Below are 24679 nucleotides of genomic sequence, written 5' to 3' on the forward strand. Positions count from 1 at the left end.
AAATTTCAAATAATTTTTTTAATTCTTTTACACATACATCCAATCCAATTAAATAACACACCATAATGTCGCTTTCATAAGTTACTTAATAAAATATCTTAAAAATAATATTTATACGACCTGATTTAATTGAATGTATGTATAGAAAAATGACATTATCCATGTATAGGGGTGTACGTGGGTTGAGTTGGGCCGGATTTGGCCTAATCCGGTATCCAACCCGTTCAATATTCAATGGGTTGGGTTCATCGTCAAACCCACACTTTCACTGTCAAATCCGAACCGAACGAACCCGGTTATTAACGGATTGGGTTCGGTTCGCAAGTTGCTAATAAAATTTAAAATATTTTTTTGATAGAAAAAAACATTTTTTAAAATCTTCTAAAAAAACCTACAATACAATTTAACACAATTGTGATGCATTTCTAACACTTAAATTGAATAAAACATCCTTATTTAAGTTCAAATAAAAATTCATACTTAATCATAACACTTAATAAACTAAACAAGAGTAGCAAATTTTCAAAAAATAATCATTTTCATGACCGGGTGGGGTACACGGGTAGACGGGTTCACAAACTCAAATCCAATACCCGAACCGATTATTTGTGGGTATGGTGGGTTGGGCCGGATTCTACCCGCAAATAAACGGGTTCGGGTAAGTAATGAATTTGGTTGGATTGGGTCGGCGGGTTCGCGGATTGACCAGCACCCATGAACACCCCTAGTGTATACAAATTAAAGACTTATTTTTAAAGTTTACACACATTTGTAAGTGATCTCCACTATTTTTATTTTTTTTTGGTTTATTCATATATAAGTTACACTAAACTCAGTATCTCTGACCCCTGAATACTGTAAGGTTTACAATGTGTGGAACCAATGGCAGCAAAACTTTTTGGTTTACTTCTTTGGAAATTATGGGGTGCTAGAAACAAGTGTGTCTTTGAAAATAAACAGGCAGACCCCATAGAAATACCCCAAGGGGCATGGATTTCTTGCAAGAGAGTGGTGGATGCAACTCAAATAAATGCAAATATCCAAAACTCTGTGGTTAACCAAGATGATAATGTTAGTAATGTCAATGCTGCAGACAATTTCCTCCTTGTTGATGCTGGTTGTTTTGCAGGTGCTAATACGGGATGGGGACTGGTCTGCTATGACAGGGCTAGTTATTCTCAGTGCTTGTTCGGTTGACAGTATTGAGGTCGAACCAGTAGTTGCAGAGGTGATGGGAGTGCACTGGAGTTTGCAAATTGCATTGGAACACAATCTAAAACGTGCACTCTTGCTTTTGATGCGGCTGTTGTTGTCAATTGCATTAATTTTAATTGTTATGTTGCTGCAATGGAGCCTATTATTTTATTTTTTTTGGTAGAGTGGAGCCTATTATTTTAGATCACAAGTTGTTAATGACTAAGTTTGAGTTCGTTTATGTTAAGCATGTTAAGAGAACTATGAATGTTGTTGCTCATGATCTAGTTGTTCATTTACAATGAAATGTAGTGTTTACCATGAAAGAAAAGGGAAGAAAAAAAAAAAACTCAGTATCTCTGATGAATACTTTGTCTATATAGGTTATCAGTCACAGTTATTCAAGCTAGAATTCGAATTGACTGTAGTCCAAACTGTTTATGTTAAATTAACTCAAAGCGAAAATAGGACGAAAAACATAATATATAATGAGGTAAAATCATATCTCTATAAATCATCTAATTCTAAAAATGTGATTGAGATTTACAAAACGGGATGCAATCATGTTGAAGAACATGAGAGGATCCTCATTTAATAACCTGTAAGCTGGAATCTAAAGAACCATTAACTTAAACCACTACTTATTTGCCTCATAATTAAAATTCATAATTACAATCTTAGAATTGCTAAAAAGAAAGAAAAACTCTAGAGAAAACTGAATTTGTAGTGGCCTATAGGTTCAAAAGAGAACTTATTTTGTATAAATATATAAATAAATGATCAATGTCAAATGGATTTGAAAAAATCTTCACTCTTAATTAGATTCACCGTAGCCATAAGGGTTTTTGCTAGCCCAATTCCATTGGTCACGGCACATATCATCGATGCCATATTTTGCCCTGCACAAAGAAAATTAATTTGTTAGGAGATGAGGGGGAACAATTGATATAAGAAAACTTGCCCAGATTTCTTATCAAATGAAGAAAATATTCCTAATATAGTATTTGCCAAATGTGAAGACACCAAAATTATGCCCTCGAGAAAATCAACACTTACTTCCAGTTCAGTTCTTTTTCTGCTTTTGCTGTTGATGCATAAACGACTTCAGCATCTCCAGGTCTCCGATCAGCCTTTACAATTGGAATTTTCTAAAGAATAGTAAGAAAATTGTATAAATTAATTAGTCCTGTACTAAATAATAACTTGTTCAATATGTTTAAGGAATTTAAACTACCATGAAATTGAATGACAGTTGTATAGAAAGGGTATATTCTCGTTTACTAACACATTTCGTTACCCACTTCTATGTTGTTGGTGAACTTATTTCACTTTTTTTTTTACCAAATCCTTGTATCTTATCAAAATACAACCGACCTTGTTAGATATCCCATATTATTAAAATCATCTTTGGGACCAGAGTGAAAAAAAATTACAGCTTAATTACAACTGATGTAATGGAAATAAGCTGAACACAACTTATAGATATATCATAAACTATTTTCTAAACTGTTGCAAGTGTTTCTTATGCTATATAAATCCAAACAAACTCTTCTAAACGCTCCAAACTAAATAACTCAGCATGCTGAATTAAAAGTCCAAGGAAAAGAAGACACAATGAAAGTGAGCATCAGATGGCATTTATAAATGACCCAAAAAATGACGGCGAGGGATAGCAATAGATAAAGGACCATAAATAGAATCACCGTTCTGTTACCTTTCCAGAGGTCTGTTCGAAAGCTTTAACCATCTCAAAAACCGATGTTCCCTTTCCTGTTCCCAAGTTATAAACCTCACAACCTGTATGTGCAGACACAAAATTTTACGAAAACAACATCACATGTTGAGAACATAAAAAAATGAGCCACAGAATAAAACTAGCATTGGCTATGGGAATCCAACATCAGTTCACAACCATTGATATTGCCATGGAGTCTACCAAAATAAATGGCTTGAATAAATTACTAGAAGAAAATGATACATTTTGTAATAGTACCTGTCTTAGGATCATCTAGTTTACGCAATGCAGCAATGTGCCCATCTGCTAGATCAACAACATGAATGTAATCACGAACCTGAGTAAAGACAAGACCTTTCATGTAAGAACCTCAAAAGAAATCAAAGGTAAAGGTACATCATTATCATCAAAATAATCCAAATTGAAGGGAAATAAGGGTTAGTGTGTGAGCTTAGCATGCAACTTTCCAAGTAAAAACTTCATAAAAATAAGCCAAAAACAAAGAGAACATACTCCAGTTCCATCACTTGTACTATAATCTGTTCCAAAAACTGTCAATGCAGGGCGTCTGCCAACTGCAACTTGCTGAACAAAAGGCATGAGGTTGTTGGGAATTCCACGGGGATCCTCGCCAATCTGACCACTAGGATGTGCACCAACAGGGTTGAAGTATCTCAACAGTGTTATTTTCCACTCTGGATCTGAACGGTAGATATCACGACAAAATTCTTCAATGTATAGCTGGAAGAAAAAAAACACTCTCGTTAGAAATCATTCCTAGATTCGGATAGGATACACCAACACTACTATCTGTAGTATACAACAAAATATAAGATAGAATCATTGCTAGTTTCCTAGTCATACCTTGGTTCTTCCGTATGGGCTTGCAGCTGACAAAGGGAACTCTTCAGTGCAGGGGACCTCCTTTGGCCAACCATATACAGTGGCTGAAGAGGAGAACACAAGCTGAAATCATTCAAAAAATATTGAATCATGTTAAGTTACAAAAGTGCACCAACCAACCTCACAAGACACTTTTTTTTTTTTTTTGATAAATAACCTCACAAGACACTTTAAGGTAGCAGTATTATCACCACACTAGAAGAAGAAATATCTAGACTATATAATATATCTTGTGATGAAGCAAGCTCCAATTGAATCTTTTCAACAAACAATTGCAAATTAATGGTTTGATAATTTCCAACTACAAGTAGACAATTGCAAATTGAAGCCAGATCATTTAGGATTTAAGATTTAACACACTAAAGTGGAGTTACCTTCTTGCATCCATGGGCGGCCATGACTTCAAATAGAATAATGGTCCCAATTAAGTTGTTGTCATAGTAGAGCAGTGGTTTTTGCACACTTTCACCGACTGCTTTCAGTCCAGCAAAATGTATAACCGCATCAAACCTGAAGGAAAAAAATACATATATATGCAACATTTTATAAATCAGTGATCAAGTGAAATTATAAGAGAACCTGAAACATTAACAAATGTGCAATCTTTTGTATAAAAGAAAAATAACAGAAGCTTCTGCAAAATCCTTACTTTGTGGAAGAAAATATACTCTCGAGCCCATTTCTATCCCGTAAGTCCAACTGCAGAGTGAAGAAGTAAAACGAAAAAAGCCGGTCATCATCACGATAAAATAATTGTATAAATTTCACATAAGTAGGTGAAATACTTCATCAATGTCAATTGCAGCTAAAATTGTAACTTATATGTTATTGTCAGCTATTTTCATCCTCTCCATAAGATAGTTTATAAAAATAGCTTACATATTATATGATAATAATTCAACTACACATTTGATTTATATAATAATGATTATTTATAATTACTTATTCATTCCATAAGCACTTAATTAAGTTATTTTCACACAAACATTTCTTTCTTTTTACACCATCAGAAACCAGAGATTGCTTCTTCTTTTTCACATCTCCTTTTTAAAAGCATGGGGTAAAAAGGAATTGGTGATAATGGAACTTTTTTTTCCACATCCAAAGTACTAATTACATATATATTTGAGATAACTACACATGAATAAACAGTAAACAGACAACAAGTTGTGTCGCTAAACTTTTTTGGATGGCAAAACCAATCCTTGAAAATTACCGGTGACTATAATAGAGTTTGGCAAAAGTTAAGCTTTAGAATTTCAACTTAACCACACTATGACCGCGATTTTGTCAAATTTACGGCGAATCCAAGATGTGTACGTAATGAAAATAAAAATGATCATGGTAGATAGCAAAAAAAGCCAGACTGGACGGATCTATAACGATATAAACAAAAAGAACATCACATCAAAAAGTATGTAAAGTACTTGTCGGGCCAATTGTGAAACAGACTCAGCTCCAAAATAATTAAATAAAAAAATAAAAATAAAAAAGCATAATTCGATTTCAAATCTGCCACCGTCTGTTTATTTACTACTTCACGGGATATTTAAAGCATAATAAAACTTTTGCTTTCACTTTCACCTCTCTGATTGGGTCCACCGGAAAATAATAAATGACTAAAATAATAAATTATGTAAATCAGAAAATTATTCAAAATCACACCATGTTCGGGAAAAGAAAAGAAAATAAAGTATAATAAAATCATAGAAGACATTGCAACTAAATAATTAATTAAACTAAATAGAAATAAAGAATTGAAAATGGTTGAGCAACGAGAGAGAATGAATGTGCGTGGTACCTTATGAAATGAAAGATTACCGGCTAAATTGCCGGCGAGTTGTTTGACTCTGTCGATGGATTTTTGAGAAGAATTGTCGAGATTATCTACGATGACGGCTTTGTAACCGCCGAGAAGAAGCTGGAGGACGGTGTGGCTGCCGATGTAACCGGCTCCGCCGGTGACGAGAATGGTTTTGTTTGACATAATTGAAAAAGAGAGCGAATGAACGAATGAATACGTTGAAGTTTGGAAATATGAGAAAGAGAGAAAAAGGTAGGGGGCGGTGTTTTATAGGAATAGGAAGGAAAAGCGTGAGAGTTTGTTACGCGCCACGACGTTTTCGGACAAAGCGTTCATTTTGCTTTCTGTTCATTTTCCTTTCTTCTTTTTTAATACTTTAATAAAAAAATTGTTTGTACCCAAAAAAAGAAAAAAAATATTGTAACTGATACTCAATGCAAGACTACTAATTTGAGTAAATTTGGTTTAATGGTGAGGGATTTGAGTAATATGCATGTTCTGTGTTTGATTTGCTGCTTTAGATCTATTGTAAACTATAAAATGAAAAAAAACTAATTTGAGACAATCATATTGTTTACTATTGAGGTTCAATTGAAAATAGAGTATATGAATCTACACAAAAATAGGTACGAGATTCAGAATATGAGATCTAGAGATAAGTATACTTTGAGGTCTCAAACTTTCACCACGCCCAACTCAAGTAAGGTGTGTTAACTTAGGAATTGAATTCTCTTATGCACTTTATGTCCGACCCTCTATCCTTTTTTTAATTTAACGGTTTGTTGATCAACAAAAGAAAAAAAAATAGTGCAGAAAAGAGAAAAAAAATAAGTGAATAACTGAGATGAAATATGAATAGCATGAGAGAAAGAGCCAAAAAGGATTCATGTCTGTTAACTTGTGCTCTAAGGATGTGTTTGATCAAATAAAAAATGCTCAAAAGATGAGTATTATAAGTTAAAAAAAATAAAAAATAACTTCAGTTGTTGTGCGTTTAATTTTTAAAATTGTTCACAAAGCTAAACAAATTGAAAAACAAGAGATTGAACAAAACTAAAATTTATGTTACTCACTAAACTACAAGACAACTTTTTGTCTCAAATACATGTCGACTAAAATATCAAAATAGTAGTAATATTTTGCCCATAAACATCTTACGTGACTATAAGTTGTTCAAACATTAAAGGTTTGTATTGTTTTGACAAATACTTACCAAAGTGCATGTTAAAGAACCATAAAGTAAAATATTTTGGATTATGTCAAAATTGTTAGTCCGGACGTCGTGACTTGGATTCGAACACAGGATCTTGTTGTAACTGAAAAGTTTGTTGTAACCAACTCAATTGTTATTCATTGATTTTCAAAGTGGTTACAATGCTAGACTTATATAGCTTGCCACACAAGCAACACAAATGGGCTTGATACAAACTAGGCCCAATACAAGCTAAGCCCAAACACACATATACAACTATCAACATACCCTCCCTTAAACTGATTTCTACAAACACAAACACCAAAAATCAGTTTATACACAAACTATTATACATCATGCTAAGCATACAAAATCTGCCATTCCCATTTTGCTTCTAAGATCACAGAATGTATCAAGCTTCAATGGCTTTGTCATAATGTCAGCTAGCTGGTCTTGAGTTCTGCAGTGAACCAGCTCAATGATGCCATCCTTTGCAAGGTCTCTAAGGAAGTGAAATGTGACATCAATATGTTTACATCTCCCATGTAGAATAGGATTTTTTGAGAGCTTGATTGAAGAACTGTTATCACAGTTGATGATGGTTGCATTCTTCTGACTTATCCTTAGATGCTTCAACACATTTCCAAGCCAAACACACTGGCATGAGCAGGAGGCTGCTGCAACAAATTCTGCTTCAGTAGTAGACAGAGTTACTATAGGCTGCTTTCTTGAAGACCAAGAAATGGCACCACTTCCAAGCATAAACAAATATCCAGATGTACTCTTTCTATCATCTAGATCTCCAGCATAGTCTGAGTCAGTCCAAGCACTTAACTGCAGCTCATCACTAGTTTTCTTGTACAATACTCCATAACCAGCTGTCCCTTTAACATATCTCAAGATTCTTTTCAATGCAGCTTCATGAATCTCTGTTGGTCTATCCATAAATCTAGCTACAAGACACACTGAAAAAGCCAAATCAGGTCTTGTTGCTAACAAATACATCAGGCTACCAACTATCTGCTTGTACCTCTTCTCATCACTTGCTCTTCCTGTTTCATTTTTCATCAACTTGCAGCCAGGCACAATTGGACTACTTACTGCATTACAGTTCTCCATGCCAAATTTGCTTAGTATCTCAGAAGCATATTTCATCTGATGGATGAAAATTCCATCATCAGTTTGACAAACCTCCACCCCTAAAAAGTACTTCATTTTTCCCAAATCTGACATTGCAAATCTATTCATCATTGATTGCTTGAAGGTATTGATGTGAACTAGATTGTTACCAGTGACAATTAGATCATCTACATATATACTGACAATGAGGATACCATCATTGTTATCTACCTTCTTGACAAACAAAGTGTGTTCAACAGGACATTTTTCAAATTTTTCACTTAAAAAATGAGCTTCAATCTTGCTATACCAGGCTCTAGGGGCTTGTTTAAGTCCATACAAAGCTTTTCTCAACTTATACACCTGCTTACTGTCACCCTTTAGATAACCTGCTGGTTGTTCTACATAGATGTCTTCAGTCAACTCACCATGTAAGAATGCACTCTTTACATCAAGCTGATAGACACACCATCCCTTGCTTGCAGCCAAAGCCAGCACTGTTCTAATGGTTTCCCATCTGGCAACAGGTGCAAAGACCTCACTATAGTCTATACCATACTTCTGAGTGTAGCCTTTAGCTACTAATCTTGCCTTGTGTTTGTCAATTTGACCCATTTCATTATACTTTGTTTTATAAATCCATTTCACTCCAATTGCTTTCATCCCTTCAGGTAAGACTGACAATTCCCAAGTGTTATTGTCTTCTATAGCTTTTATCTCAGCATCCATAGCATCTTTCCAAACTTGATGCTTGCAAGCCTCATCATAAGTGCATGGATCTTCACTACTGCTATAGACAGCCAAATTCTGCAATTCTTGCTCATTGTCAATTTCTGCACCCATCACAAAGTCTTTGAAGTGACCTGGAAGTTTCCTTATTCTAGGCTCCAGTTGATTACCATTTTCATCTGAACTTTCATCTTCTGCATCTGTACTCTCATATCCAATGTCCATATCTGAGCTGGACAAGGGAGGATCATGAGGTTCATGAGTAACCTGAGGCTCAACAGGTTCATCAATAGTAGCTGTGATTTCATCAGAGTCAACAAGAACTTCATTTCCATCACTTTCTTTCAGCTTACTGTCCCAATTCCATGCTTTTGATTCATCAAATACCACATCTCTGCTTATTATTACCTTTTTATCAACTGGATTGTACAGCTTGTAGGCCTTTGATTCATCACTTATTCCTAAGTGAACACATTTGATGCTTTTGTTGTCCAATTTCTTCCTTTGACTATCTGGTACATGAGCAAAAGCAATGCATCCAAATACCCTGAAATGTGCAACAGATGGTTTAATACCACTCCAACATTCTTCAGGAGTCATATTCTTGACTGACACAGTTGGACTTCTATTCATAATATGTGTACTCCATTTTACTGCTTCAGGCCAAAACCTTTTTGGTACATTTCTACTAGCTAGCATGCTTCTAACTATGTTCAAAAGTGTTCTATTTTTCCTTTCAGACACTCCATTTTGTTGTGGAGTGTAGGCTGCAGTGAGTTGTCTTTTAATGCCTTGAGAGGTGCAAAATTCATCAAAAGCATTGGAGGTATATTCACCTCCTCTGTCAGTCCTCAAGCATTGTATCTTGTTACCACTCTCATTTTCAACTAAGGCTTTAAAATTTTTGAAATTTTCAAAAGCTTCTGATTTTTCTTTCAGCAAATAAACCCAAGTCTTTCTACTATAATCATCTGTAAAGGTTATAAAGTACCTTTTTCCTCCATTAGAGCTTGGATTTATAGGTCCACAGATATCAGAATGTATTAGTTGAAGTTTTTCAGTGGCTCTCCATTTTGCCTGCTTTGGAATTGCTTCTCTTTGTTGCTTGCCTGACAAGCAATCCGTGCATCTTCCTTCCATATCTTCTAACACAGGCAAACCATTAACCATGTCAAGTTTGGTTAGTAATTTCAGGCCATTCACACTCAAATGTCCATATCTATTGTGCCACAACTGAGTTCTTTCTTGTTTGGAGAATTGCATACACATTGGCATTATAACTGGAGCTGAAATTAAAAACATTCTATTTGCAGTCATTTGAGTAGAGAATATCAAACCATTGTCATCATGATATCCCTTGCACATATTATCTTTGAACACAACAGTTACTTTCTTTTCTTGCAGTTGCCCAACACTTAGCAAATTTGTGGTAAGGCCTGGGAGATAGTATACATTGGTAATTACATGAATCTTTCCATTGATAAAAAGTTTCACATTACCCTTTCCCATGACAGACATCTTGGTATCATTACCTAATTTCACTGAATCTTTGAATGAAGAATCAAAATCATATAACCAGTCTTTTTGGCCAATCATGTGGTTGCTGCAGCCTGAGTCTAAGTACCAAACTTCTTCTCTAATCTCATGATCTTTATCAGTTCTTGCCATTAATAAGGTTTCTTTTTCTTCATAGAATTCAGTGTAGTTGACATTGTCTCCCCAATCTGGACAAGAATTTTGATAATGACCTAATTTGTGACATTTGAAGCATTCAACAGTCTCCAAATTTTGCCTACCTCTGCCACCTCTCCCTCTACCACGACCTCTACCTCTTCCATTACCAGCACCTCTTCCACCATTGGAAATTTTGAGTGCTTGTTCAACACTACTTTCTTGTTGACCACGCATTCTTTGTTCTTGTACCAAAAGGCTACTCTGCAGTTCTTCAACTGATAGTTCAGCCACATTGGTAGATTGCTCAATGGAGCACACAACATAGTTGAATCTTGGAGCTAAAGATCTCAGTATCTTTTCCACTATGGTGACTTGCTGCACAGTTTCACCACTAGCTGTCATGCGATTTGCTATTGTTAGTGTTCTTGAAAAGTACTCATCCACAGATTCACTTTCTTTCATCTCTAATAGTTCAAATTCACGCCTAATTGCTTGCAACTGAGCCCTCTTCACCTTCGTTGTGCCTTGATACTTTCTTTTCATAGCTTCCCAAATATCCTTTGCAGTTTCTCGATTGAGTATGGTTTCCATTATTGTGCGATCAATAGATTGGAAGAGATAATTCTTTACCTTGAGATCATTGAGTTTGCTTTCATTTGCAAGACGCACTTGTTCTGCTGTTGCGTTTGCTGGTGCTATGCTCACACCATTCTCAATTAATGGCCAAAACTCCTTTGATCGGAGCAAATTCTCCATGAGCATTGACCAATGCTCATAATATCCATCAAATTTGGGAACTGTAGGCTGCAAATAGTGCGATTGTTCTGCCATTGTTGAATCAAGAAGCTGAAGAAAGGAAAGAAAATGCAGAAAAAACGATGCTTTCGCCGGAGAAGAGAAAAAGGAACAACCGGTACGGCGGTGAAAAACGGTTACAGCTCCAAAACTGCGGTTCTTGGAGCTAGGCCCTATTGAAAGGCTCTAGATACCACTTGTTGTAACTGAAAAGTTTGTTGTAACCAACTCAATTGTTATTCATTGATTTTCAAAGTGGTTACAATGCTAGACTTATATAGCTTGCCACACAAGCAACACAAATGGGCTTGATACAAACTAGGCCCAATACAAGCTAAGCCCAAACACACATATACAACTATCAACAGATCTCACAATTATATGTGAGTTTAATTTCAGCGGATTAACACCTGATCTAAGACAAAAAAAATTTATTTTGCATTAAAGATAAATGATATTTATATAACTAATTTGGAACAATTTTTGGGACATCTTTCTCATTCACGCATTGTGTTCTTACATTCTTTTCTTCTCTTTCTCTCATTATTGTTTTTGTAAAAACAAAGAGAACGAGAAAGTTGTCTTAAAATTTATTTCATTACCTTAAAAGAATAAAATTTTAAAAATTGAATGTCCGAGTTTTAAAACAATTTTTTTAAATTGTATTTTCCTACCATGTAATTAGAGCATGCATCATCATTCTTCTAATGTTTAATACTACCTCTGATTAAAAAAAAAAAATCAATTATTTATAAATTTAAAAGTGATTTATAAAAGAACAAAGATAGTAGTTATTTATGGTTGAATATTACAGATCATCCACGTGGATTTCCAGTGTGTCTGTTCCTGATTCGTCTTAGAGTTTTCCTTATTCCTTCCACGGTAGTCCCTGGTGTTTCTATTTTCTAATCACCATTTCTTTCTCTTTTGTGTTCTGTGTCTGATTATTTTTTTGAGGCAGTGCACTGCATATGATCATTGGTTATAGGAGCATATATTTTGGATCAATGATTGGTTAATAATTTTATAGAAAGAAAGAAAAAGTTTGGTTAATCAATAAACATGTTAATGACAGTTACACTCTCTAGGTGGAGTTTTTGTTTGTTAGTGTGGTTGGGTGGTTACTATTATAAATTAAATTAAATAATAACTTAAGGGCATTTGCGACAAATATGTGCATTGGTTAATCAATAAGCTGTTTCACTAACAAATATGTGCATTGGTTTTGATTTTAAGAGTCTCACAAGTAAAATTATTTTTAGAAAGAAACTCCTTTATTTCTTGAATTAACACAACATAAACATGGTACGTGAACGAGGTCTCTGTAGATGACATATAACTCAGTAAGCAAACAAGTTCGTCAATAATCATGTCTTTAGCCAGAATCAGCCCCTAGTAGACAACCATAATGTTAGATGGCCCTTGAATGAAGTTAAAAAAAATGATAAATAATAACTTGAATTAACAACAACTAGCCATTAGGTTTGGTCTAATGGTGAGAGATTTTGATAATATGCTAGAGGTTCTTGGTTCGATCCTCGGCTCAATTGTAAACAAAAATAAAATAACTTGAATTATAATTTCAAGACAACTTCCCCAAAACAACTTTAGCGGGAGAACCAAAACAACTTCCATTAACGTATATCATTCAACCATTTGCGACAAATTGAATAGTAAAAAATGATAATAAGACAACTTCATGTAATTAAAGGGTAATAAATAATATCTTAGATTTTGATATCATGTTTAAAGTATTTCATGTAATTTTAAGGGTTTAAATTTTAAATAGTCAAATTTAGTTTAAATTTTGAAATTTTTATGAACTAAAATGTCATATAACTATATATTTTTTTAGAATTGTCTTAAAAATTTATATGTAATAACTCATTGACCCAACTCAATCCGCTCAAGTTGAGTTGATTCGAATTTGACATAAAAAATACAAATTTTACATCCAATCCACTTAACTTTGATCGAACTGGATAACAAATTAGCTTAAATCGATTCAATCCAACCCACATATACTTCTTATGTATCATGATCATCTTATTCTTTTCAAGATGAATATAATTCACGAAGCTCGTCTACAACACATTTTTCATTTCAAAACAAATACTCCTAAAGTTTAGGCTTTCTATCTTTCTTTTTTTTGGTGTGTACATAAACAAGAATTTAGGTTTTCTAGTATACTCTAACAAATTGCGAAATTTACGTGGATACAAATCCTAAAAAAATATAAATCCAAAAGTTCCTATAATCTCATTCTCACGATTTCAACTCGTGGGGGTTTAAATTCATAGAATTGTATGTATTGTCAAAAGAAAGAAAAGTCCAATGAATTGAATTTGCAAAAAGCCTAAACAGGCGCTTACGCAATTCAAAGTGCCTAAATTTGACGATCACGTAATTATGCTTTTTGTGTGTTGAAGGAAGGGTTGCGTACCCACTACTATTTTTTCTTAGTAATTAGTCATCACTATTTTTTGTGTTGAATAAAAAATTTGATTTATTTAAAAGTGAAACCAAACATTTACGGTCTTAGGAGATAATCCTAATACGAACAAACAATTTAGATTTTACTCACCTCGCGATCAAATTCTATATCATCGGACCTCATTCCCTACACCAAATGGTTAATATTATAAAAAAGAAAATATATCTTATAAAGTGTAATCTTTTACTATTGGCCCATTGTTTCTCCCGAGCTCCCCCAGACTCCCCAATAAGTGGTATCAGAGTTTATTTTTATTTTTATTTTTTTATTATTTATAATTCTCTCATTTAAATATTATCATATGTATGTACCATGTAACACTGAGGCTTGTCATTTTTTAATTTGGCATATAGGCTAGGACATATCTATCACCTCGGAGTTGCACTTTACAATCATCATCACAAGCCAACTGTTTATTTTTAGCCAACCTCTCTATTAACGCATATTCCATTGACACTTCCAACTTTATGGTTTTGTAGGACCTTCTTCTCTATAATAATTCCTTAATTAGTAGTAGTAGTACCTCCAAATCATAAGAGAACATGGAGGAATATGAAATGCTGCTGTATTTTTGTTCAATCTCTTCTCTCCTCGTTGAGGATAAAGGAAACTACAAACAAGGACAGCCAAGAAGGGAATAAAAAATAAATAAATGAAGACTTATAAAACATGGAATCATCTTAAGAAGTAACAATCATTGCATGAAAATCTGACCAACGTGCTGGCGACGGTGGTAAATGTAAATCCAAAAACATAAACAATTTTGGAATCCTACCTAACCTCAAGTGATGGAGATATACCATAATTGATGTGACACGTACATTATATGATTAATTAATTAATTTTTTTATTGTGACCAACTGAATGCATTTCACTGGGAAAGTTTTAGCAATTCAAATAAAAAGGATTAATTGATTAGCTGAATTAGTAGCTCTTGTGTTAAGAAAAGTTAAACCGGTAGCCTTACTCACCAATACAAACAAGTGAACAACAATATTCGTTTATCTCTAAATAAATTAAACTCTATCTCAATCGACAATAATTGTTAAGATAAACATCTTCACTCAAGATCTCACAGTTGTTTGTGTATGTGACTTTTCAGGTGATACTTGCCACTACGAATACTGACCAAAGAAATTAAGCTCTGGAAACGATCTTGCTAACCAAGTGATTTGACACAAATAATTAATAAGTTCCACTTGATTACTATAGTTTAGAAAACCCCTGAGTTTGAATCTTACTGGAACAATTTTTGGTCAATTACTTTCCAGCCGAACTCCAAATTATCATGACACATACTTGATTTGTACTTGCATTCAAAGAGAAAGACAGTCATGGCATGCTGAAGGCAAATTTATTACTTAGTAGACGAGTATGAACCTTTCAATAGCCAAATCAATAATGCGACCATTCACATACAAAATCCAATATAATGTCTATCAATTGGTCAATGGATACATTCTGATAAATTGATTGAAGTCAATTCACACAATATAAACACAGATATTTTAACAATATGATCCTTAACCAATACAGTACCAAGATGATTAACAGAGGATTTACAACATCATATGCTGCTATTTACCTCTGACTTAAAAGCCAAGAGGAGATTGGGTTTCGGGGCTGACAAATATTTGCAATTAGATGCCAATTCCCATATTTATGATCATAATATACAAGGCAGTCCTTCTCGAGAATTGATGATGGCAATTGTTCTAAGATACCAAAATTTCAAAAATCTGTATGCTAAAAAGATAAAGGTGACTGGAAGCTGCTCTTTTGCTCATTCAAGAACAGATCATTGAGCATGGAAGTGAGGCTTCAACTAAACTAATGATGTAGCAGTACTAATCAGACACATCTATAAATCTTTAAACTTCGTCCAAAGGGACTGGTTGGGAGCTAAGAAGTCTTTCGGCCTCATCATTTGCTTCTGCTTGCATTTTCCATCTCTGCATAACAAAATAAAAGAATACGTTTTCTATAACAACACAAAGCGAAGGACTCCTACACGATATGGATTAAATTGTTACTATCATACGAAAAGTCACTGATAAAATAGGAAATGGATCCTCTCCATTGCTCGTTCTCTCTATTCCCTTCATTTTTATAGTTTTGGAAATATAATCAATGGTATTGTGGAATTAATTATGAATGGGGAAAATGGATAATATATAAGTCCGGAAAGACAAGCCCGATGTTGAGCTGGATTAGATTGTGAAGTGAATTTAAAATCTAATTGAAGGGAAGATTATCCAATATCCATCTATCAAAGCTGGTGAACAAGTCCGAGGAGAAACTGCAATCATTCAATTAGGGGTATGGAGGGGGGATACCTTAGATTCTTAGCTAGACATTCAACTTGGTAGTCTAAGAAATTTATTATTTGGGAGGATCAATTTTGCAAGATTTAGTTAAAAAAATTAGCCATGTTCGTAAGTACAACACCAGATAATAGACTTGCATTTTAGGAGAATATACCTCCTCTAAATTTTCAAGCTCCATGATTTGCTCTATCTGATCAGTGAAACCATCCTGAAAAACAAGAACACTCTCAGCAAAGCAGTTACTTCCATGATTTCACGATACACAAGAAATATTAATCAAGTGGTTTACCACATCACTAGTAGTTCCAGCAGCCAGAACATCAGTTTCCATCTCCACTTCAATTTCAATCATTGAGGAAATCTAACCAAATAACACTATCATCACCCATTTATTGATTTTAATATAAAAAAAGCAACCAGGAGATTTTTTAAATTTTTTGTTTTTGTATTTCTAGGAGAGAACGTTATCTCTTCACACTTTTAAAGAAAACATACCCTAGCATAGCTAGCAATCAGTTCAATTCGTCCCTGGAGGGAGTTTTGCAGGCTCTCTCGGACCCTTTTGACTTTACTTATCCGAGCCCTAGATATAAATGAATTGATAATGGTAACTTCAGACAAAACCAAAATAAGAGGAGCCAAACAATTAACGAAACTAGAGGACACCAACATCATCGTCTGTGAAAGATATTATTTTATCAGTTATACTACAAACAAAGATGTATGATGTTATAGCAATTCACCGATAAGAAGGTTCTCCAACAGCTGAAATTTTATTCTCAAGTTGGCACATCCGGGCTAACATCCAAACCTTCAAAAAAAAAAAAATTAATCAAATTGTATAACTCAAACAACAGGTATGTTTCAACAGAAGGTGATGAAATAATTTTTTTTTTTTTTTGCAAAAAAGTTGAGGAAATAAACTATTATTTTCATACAATCTTAGTATCTCACTCTCACATCATGGAAATAAGATATAAAACCAATAAATTTTGCTCAAATAATTTCCAGAGGATAATAGTGACATTCCAAAGTTTTTCTGTCAGCAACTAACAATTAGGTTAATATATACAATTCAAATATTTGGTAATAACTATGACCATATTCAGCATTAATTTCAATCAGTCTAATTTTAATCTAGAGCACTGATAGCAGCAATATGCATGAGATTTCATACAAATTAGAACCCAATGTGAAAATGTAGAGTGGTAAAGGGTGCATTATGTATGCATATTATCAATTATTAGCATAGGTTAGATGCCATAACGAGCCATATTAAAAGCTTTTTGATCTCTGTCTTCAACAATGCAACGTTGTATTCAAAGGAACTCAACCACAGAGGGATTTTATTGGCAAGGATGCACGTTAGAGATGAAGTTCTCCACAAGAATATTATACTCTTGTAACCACTCCCTTTCCCGAAAATAAGTAAATAAAAAGGTCAACATCACCATGCCAATTACAAATCATGCAAAATGCACACCTCTTTTTCAGCTGCTTCTTTTAGGTCATTGATGCGCGACTGAAGCATGTCATATTGAGATAAAAGACGTTGTTTGATAGCAGTTACTTCCACTGATCTTTGCGGAAGCTGTAATCATAAATAAATGAATATGAACTTAGTATGTCTTTTATGGGAACATACACAATTGCAACCTGTGTGAACAGTGAATAAAGGGGCCAGCAGGTCAGAATTGGAGAAGTAAATCAAGTTGCATGAAGAAAAAATAAATTGGAACCCCTTAATGGGAAGGAAAAGAACTGATGAATACCTGATTAAACTTGGGCAAAACAAAGGAATTCAATGCAGAGCCAACAGCAAGAGATGAAACTGCAGCAACTGATAGGAATTGAGGCAGGCTGGGGTCAATAAGTCCAGAGGCAGCATCACCGGTGGCAAACAAAGCAATAAGTGGAAAGAGAATGGAAGGTTTTAGTAATGATGAATTTTCATCTTTTCTAGGGGCTCTTACAAGACGTGATTCCCGTCCATCTTTGTGGTTTGTTATGCACATAGCCTCACCAGGATATAAATCCGGGGATCTTGAACTTACTTTAAAGGGCCCCAACTTTCTATATACATTTGATGGAGCTGCCACAGCAACAGTTACCCTTTCGCCTTCTTGTGCTGGTAGATCAACTGTCTCAGTTGCAAATCTGTGAGTTCGAGCCATACCAGAAGGGGTCTGCACCTAAATGGCAGGAGAAGAAAGGAAAAGAGGTAATGAAAGTGAGACATTATAAAGATATCAGCAATTGGCACAGGTTATTTCAGAAAACAAATTAATATAAGCAAAAACTAATATGAAGCAATACTTAGTGCAGTGTATATACCACAATAGAGTGAACAGCAGAAGGAATGCCTTGCTTCATCAGTTTCAGGAATCTTAACCCCTTTTCCCATGCTGCAACGTCCATGCTGCGTTCGGCAGGAGGAGATCCTTAGAAAAAGTGAATACTCCATGATCAACACCATAGACATACATATAGCTAAATTAACAAAATGACAAACATGGTTACACTGAAAAGGGGGGGAAAGACGGCAAATACTCGAACAAATTAGGTGTAATGCATCCCATGGCAACTAAAGGATTCATAGAATAGGTCAAATCAAAATTGGGTTAATACTTACCTTATCATTTTGATTTTATTTTTTTGAACGAAATCATAGAAAACCATACTAGCCATGCCAATCAAACATATAGTTTGGGTTTTTTTTTTATCAAGTGCCAAGACGAGAGAAAGTCATAGAGTAAATGATATGACTAACCAACCTGATTTCTTCTGATTGAATGCTGACTATGTCTCCTGAAACAAGTTCGTATTGGTAGCGGCACTTTGCACAAGATACTATCTGCTCAGAAATGTTTATGTCCTCATTTATCACGACAAAGGACCATGACAGATAATATTTCACAATTTATGAAAACAATTTATTGCTCATGATGTACAAAGAGAGTATTAATCTTCATTGGCAAAATTTAATCAAGGAATCTGTCTTTGAGACCAGAAGTATCAACAATACTCATGCAGTCCAGTATAAAAAAAAAAATCACCAAGGAAATTGAAGAGAATTGAAAGAGAGTAAGTTGGGAATAAATCCCGGTGAGGGGGAGTGGGAATTATCCATGTTGTACTAAACATTATCATTCCATTAGCTTGGCAACGTCATAGTAGTTGAATGACCCGTTTTATGTCGGCACAACGGGAGGGGGAGTGATACACAATTTACTTTTGTACTGAATGGAAATTAAAGGACAAGCTCGCCATCCTCAACTTGTCCCAAGGATTCAGAGATAATAATATACTCATAGCAGAATTAAAAGTTTTCGCTTGAAATTGAACTCAGTAAATCACATAGGAAAATTGTAACCAAAAAAACTAAATAGGAAAATCAAACTAAAATAATAATGTTGTGTATAGGCAAGAGAGTAATAAATACCTGAATACCTTGCTGTGGCTGTGCAACTGCAACAGCTATCTGACAACTAGGACACCTCACTATCTTCCCAAAGGGAACCTGGAACAATTCCCATAAGTCAAAAACTGTTACTACAAAGCAAGTCCAATTTTTGAAACACCAGTGCCTTGAAATGAAGAACTCAAGAGAAACTAGGAAACATGAAAAACTATTTAACTGTACCTCCTCAGAAGGAGAGACACCCACTTCACAGATATATTTAACCACACTAAGAGCATCTGAAACCCTCAAAGATGCAGCCAACCCCTGAATCAACATTGTATAAACGCGTGCATTTGGCCTTGACCACTTCCATCTCTCGACTAAAGGGCCAGTCTCACCAACTGATCAGTGTACACAAACACACAGTTCATCATCAAAATCAAATTGTAATGACCAAACACACAGTTCATCATCAAAATCAAATTCTAATGACCAAAAGCCTCTTTGGATCAACTTATTTTAGCTTATCTAATAACATAAACACTTGTAATATCGTTTAGGAGAGTGGAAATAGCTTATGACATCTTCATAAACTGTCTTCAGCTTATCTTTATATACTCTCCAAAATAAATTGAAAACAACTTATAGCTTAGATTGAAAACAATTTAACTTGTTATAGGAATAGATTATATATTAGTACATAATATACAATCGTGTGTTATTTTAACATCAAAATACTGATGTTAAATAAGTACTATCATAAGAGCTTATCTATAAGCACTTAATTAAGCTATTTATCCAAACAGGCCTAAGACAACAGTAGTGAAATAAATAAGCACTAGTTATATTGAGAAAAGATAACCTTGATGAAAAGTGGAGCGCATGGCATAGAAAATGGACAAAGCAAGTTGGTGATTATTCCGATCAAGCGCGTTGGAAATAATAGAGCAACAATCAGCGGTAGAAACTATACCACCGTTAGTGGAAGAGTTATCAGCAATTAACTGCAATGCCTCGTCAGCGTCTTTAGCGGTTGCAGCAATTCGGAGAAGAAACTGTTGATCCAATAAGTTGGAATTAGAAGTTTCATTTTGGCTTTCGCTAACGGAAGCTTTGAGATTGAGAAATTTGAATGGTTTAGGAAACGATGAAGTTGTGAAAATGAGAAGAGGATAAGAAGCGTTGGTGTTGCGGTTGGAACAAGTTTCAGAGAGTTTAATTGAAGGGTGAGGAAGTGTGCGAGAGAAGGAAGGAGGTGATACGTTTAGAATCATAGCATAAATTGAAATGCAAAAAAGTTAGTTGGTTAGATTATGAATTTAATCGATTATTCTCACTTTCTATGGTTTGTGAGAAGAGAGACATAGGAGGAAGAAGCAGAGAATGGAAGTTCAGTTGAGTAAGTAATTCAATTGTGGTGGATAGAGAATCGAAATGGATAAAGTGCAATTTTTCAATTTGATAAATTAATTAATTTATTTCTAGAAAAGTTCAAAATATTGTTTTTATTAGATATGTTTGAAATATATGGAGGTGCGGGGAATCGAACCCCGTGCCTCTCGCATGCGAAGCGAGCGCTCTACCATATGAGCTACACCCCCTGATGTTAAGTTTTCATAGATTCTAGTATTTGACTGGTAACAATACAATGCCTCGAAACAAAAGTACAGTACTTACCACAATTTTAGTTTATTGGTCTCATATTTGGTTATGTTTCATTTCATTAACCTTATTCTGAATTTCATTTATTTTACAACTTGATTCTCTGATCAATAATTCAAATTCATTTTAAGCCATTAAAAGTTATCTTACCGTCTTGACCAAAAAAGATTATCTTAGATTGGAGTTTTATTCTTATAGGATAGGACATGATGTATATAATTGGAGTTTTATTATTACTCATACAGAGGAAAATCATTATACTAGAATTTTAGTCAATTAGATATGATATGAATGGTAGCAGTTAGCACCTAGAAGTTCTTTGTAATGCTTCATCAACCTCTTCCTACATTTTTAGTTCATCATTGGATTCTGTACACGGAAGCTAGGATTGAAAATAATGGTTACATTCAGGGATGCTTCTCAAGGTATCCTTAGGTTGATATTCAGATAAACAAATTGAGCAAGTGTTGTCATTAGGCTTTAATAAACGTCCACTTTCTCCAAGAAGAGTTTTGGGATACTTTTCAATTGTGGCACCATCAAGGCCCGTTACAAATAAAGGGAGTGGTGCTAAGGAAATTGTTAGTGTAGGAACATTTGATGAGGTTCTTTGTCCATCAAGTGGGGTTGTTCCCTTCTTACCACAACAGAAGCAAGCAAAGCCAATTAGACATACAAATGCAGGTATTCCCACTCCTATTGCCAAACCGAATTTGGCACTTCTTGAGAGACCTATGAAAAATATATATGTCATCTAAATCAATGCTACAAACAACTTATTAAAAATAAAACAATAAATGAGAGAGTTATCATCTTAATTTGTTTTTGTCATAATGGCTAAAAATTCACCTATTGAGATGAATAAATGTTGGGTCACGAAGAGGTCCGAGGATCATCACGTTGGGCTTTGAACAACTACGTAAACGAGTTTGACACCATATCTTAACCCAAAACTTTAAGACATTAGGTTCATGGGTCATCTCACTTATAAAGTGTTCAACATTCATTTTTCTATCCAATGTGAAACTTAACTCACACTTGAAATACCAACAATAAGTGAAAAATGCTGGTTCTAACCCCAACTGTACGTATAAAATTCAATGTTCCTACCAATTGAATTATACATACGGGAATATCATCTATTTTTTTGTAAGAAAAAAAATCACTCTTAACTTTTTAAAGCAAACAAGTATCAGAAATATTAACAAAATATATGTATTTTGAAAAAGAAGAAAAAAGCTAATTCAAAATTTATGTTTAACTTCTTAAAATAACTTTTTTTGGAAAGTTGTTATCATTTTAGTAACTCTTGAAATATATAAGCTGTTATAATTTTAGAGGTACAAATAATATAGGTACAAAATTTGTCAAGCCTTGAAAGAAACTTGTTTGTCACATTGTCTCAACTTGTCATATACCGTATGTGTCTAAGTCCTAAAATATGTAGATTTTTTTTTTTTTGACGGATTAAAATATGTAGAATTGAAAATGATATATACATTTCTTTCTTTCTTCCTTGTTTCACACATTTGTCTTCTTTTGGGGGTATAAACATAGAAATTATAGCATGAAAGCAAATCGGCCACATCTAGCCACTCACAAGGTTCCCAATTTGTATGTGTTTGAAGGGTTGAATAACCTTAAAAATTAAAATAAATTAAAAAAGGGGGTTGAATAACCCTTAGAATACATTAAAAAAGGGTAAACATTCTTTTATTAATTCTAACTATATCCATACTAATGTTGTGTTTGCAGATAAATTTTTCTAAATTGAAATTGTTGAAATTTTGTTTTTGATCTTCAATGATGTAAAGTAGATTAAACATTCTCTCCTTTAAAATTTGAGTTAGGTATAAATTATAAGATACAAAACATGCTTTTTAAGATACAAAATTTTTCCCTCAATCAAATCAATATATGACTCTTAACACACTTTTTACGCCTAATAGTAATAATAATATTATATATTGGACTTAGTACATGAATATAAAATAGTCGGTGAGTCGATAACAGAAACCTAATAATATGTAGTTCAATAGATTTTGAATGAGACTCTGAGACTATTTTAATTTTTTTTGGTTAAATCTAACTAACCATACAAAATCTGTTGTGGCAAGTGTGAGCGATTAAGTCCCACATTGCTTAGAAAAGTGGAGGTTGAACACTTTATAAGTGAGATGACCCATAAACCTAACACCTTAAGGTTTTGGGTAAGAGTGTGGTGTCCAACTCACTTGTAGAGTTGTTCTTAAGCCCAATGTGGATGATCCCCGACTGCCCCCTCGTGATGACCCAACAGTGGTATCAGAGCTGATGGTTCGACGAAAGGTTGAACTGACTCCTTGTATCGAAAGTCTTCCTGACAAAGGTGGTCAGGCGGCGAGTCCCGTGGAGCAGTGTGGCTTACGGCGGTACAAGTGTAGGATGAAGAAAGCTTCCGCTTGAGGGGGAGCATATCCAATAGTGGATGGACTCACACTTAGGGGGAGATTGTTGTGGCAAGTGTAAGTGGTTAAGTCTCACATTGCTTAGAAAAGTGGAGGTTGAACACTTTATAAGTGAGATGACCCATAAACCTAACACCATAAGGTTTTGGGTAAGAGTGTGGTGTCCAACTCACTTGTAGAGTTTTTCTTAAGCCCAATGTGGATGATCCCCGGCTGCCCCCTCGTGATGACCCAACAAAATCAACTTGAAAAGTAATCATCGCTCTTATTTATAAACATATTTTAAAATCTTCTTCCCACTATTTCAATTAAAACTTACTTTTAGTATTGTTTATTATAAACGGATTGTAAATGAGTTTTGTAAATTGAGCTTAGAGAATAAGTACTAGAGGAGAAATGTTAAAACAGTCTAAGCAACTAAGTTGAGGCTAGAAAATTAAACGTTAATATGAGTGTATTGTTGAGAATTAATCACAGCCATAGAATGTAAGACTGAAAATGAAAGCACGTAGCTAGCTAGCGTACAGAAAGAAGAACATACCTTGATTGGAGGAACTGTCAAAACATTGAACTTGAAGGTTATTTTTAAAATCCTCAGAAAACCCACAAAATTGACCATTAAGTGCACACTTACCACAGCTAGGATTAGTCCACACCAATTCAACATCATTGTTAATATCACGCCAAAATGGCCACATATTCAAATCCTTCCACGGTATCGGAACAGAAGTCGTTGAAATCACCTCACACATTTCAAACAACGTTATATTCGCATAAGGTGGTTCCAATAAAAATATAACCGAAGAAGAAGACAAGTTCGAATGTTTTTCATCGTTGCATAAACAAGAAGTTGATGTTAATGGAAATTGAAACGATGATGATGAAAGATCGGTGGTAACATTGGAAGGACAACGAAGGAAAATGAAGTCAAGATTGTAAATTTCGGGGTTTAATTTAAAAGGTGAATATGAAAAGTTAAAATTGTTATCTAAGTAACGTTTTGGGAGACATCCTTTAGGGTCATTGACTTTAATTGTTTGTGTCGTGTAATTGATGTTTTTAATGATTAAGTTATCTGTTTCGGGGAGATTGAGGATTGTTTGGCTTTGGTTGTTACAAGAAAGTTGGAAGGATGGATTTGGAAAATAGCTACAACGAGGGGCTTGATTAGCTTCTATGTCACCACATGATAAAGTTTTGC

The 24679-nt window shown here is 34.4% G+C and overlaps 3 protein-coding genes and 1 non-coding gene across 4 annotated transcripts; all 4 read right to left on the bottom strand.

Annotated features, from left to right (window-relative positions):
- Positions 1-1682: 1682 nt before the first annotated feature.
- Positions 1683-6173, bottom strand: LOC123915635 (UDP-glucose 4-epimerase GEPI48). Its single transcript, XM_045966825.1, has 9 exons — positions 5634-6173; positions 4482-4531; positions 4207-4342; positions 3794-3895; positions 3443-3670; positions 3188-3266; positions 2909-2991; positions 2251-2342; positions 1683-2093 (listed from the first exon to the last, which is right to left on the bottom strand). The coding sequence occupies exons 1-9, from the start codon at positions 5817-5819 to the stop codon at positions 2009-2011; spliced, it is 1041 nt and encodes a 346-aa protein (XP_045822781.1). The 5' UTR covers positions 5820-6173; the 3' UTR covers positions 1683-2008.
- Positions 6174-15082: 8909 nt separating this feature from the next.
- On the bottom strand, positions 15083-20819 carry LOC123915636. The gene is made up of 12 exons (XM_045966826.1): positions 20232-20819; positions 19610-19770; positions 19409-19486; positions 18741-18820; positions 18301-18385; positions 17739-18158; positions 17450-17557; positions 16710-16777; positions 16462-16549; positions 16256-16327; positions 16121-16174; positions 15083-15591 (listed from the first exon to the last, which is right to left on the bottom strand). Exons 1-12 carry the CDS (start codon positions 20641-20643, stop codon positions 15511-15513), a joined length of 1707 nt encoding a protein of 568 aa, XP_045822782.1. The 5' UTR covers positions 20644-20819; the 3' UTR covers positions 15083-15510.
- Positions 20820-20897: 78 nt separating this feature from the next.
- TRNAA-CGC lies at positions 20898-20970 on the bottom strand. Its single transcript has one exon. It is a non-coding gene; the product is annotated as a tRNA-Ala (tRNA).
- Positions 20971-21337: 367 nt separating this feature from the next.
- On the bottom strand, positions 21338-24641 carry LOC123915639 (putative RING-H2 finger protein ATL69). Its single transcript, XM_045966829.1, has 2 exons — positions 24020-24641; positions 21338-21763 (listed from the first exon to the last, which is right to left on the bottom strand). The coding sequence occupies exons 1-2, from the start codon at positions 24228-24230 to the stop codon at positions 21414-21416; spliced, it is 561 nt and encodes a 186-aa protein (XP_045822785.1). The 5' UTR covers positions 24231-24641; the 3' UTR covers positions 21338-21413.
- Positions 24642-24679: the final 38 nt, after the last annotated feature.

This window comes from Trifolium pratense, linkage group LG3 (assembly GCF_020283565.1).
Source record: "Trifolium pratense cultivar HEN17-A07 linkage group LG3, ARS_RC_1.1, whole genome shotgun sequence".
In the NCBI taxonomy this organism is placed as follows: Eukaryota; Viridiplantae; Streptophyta; class Magnoliopsida; order Fabales; family Fabaceae; genus Trifolium; species Trifolium pratense.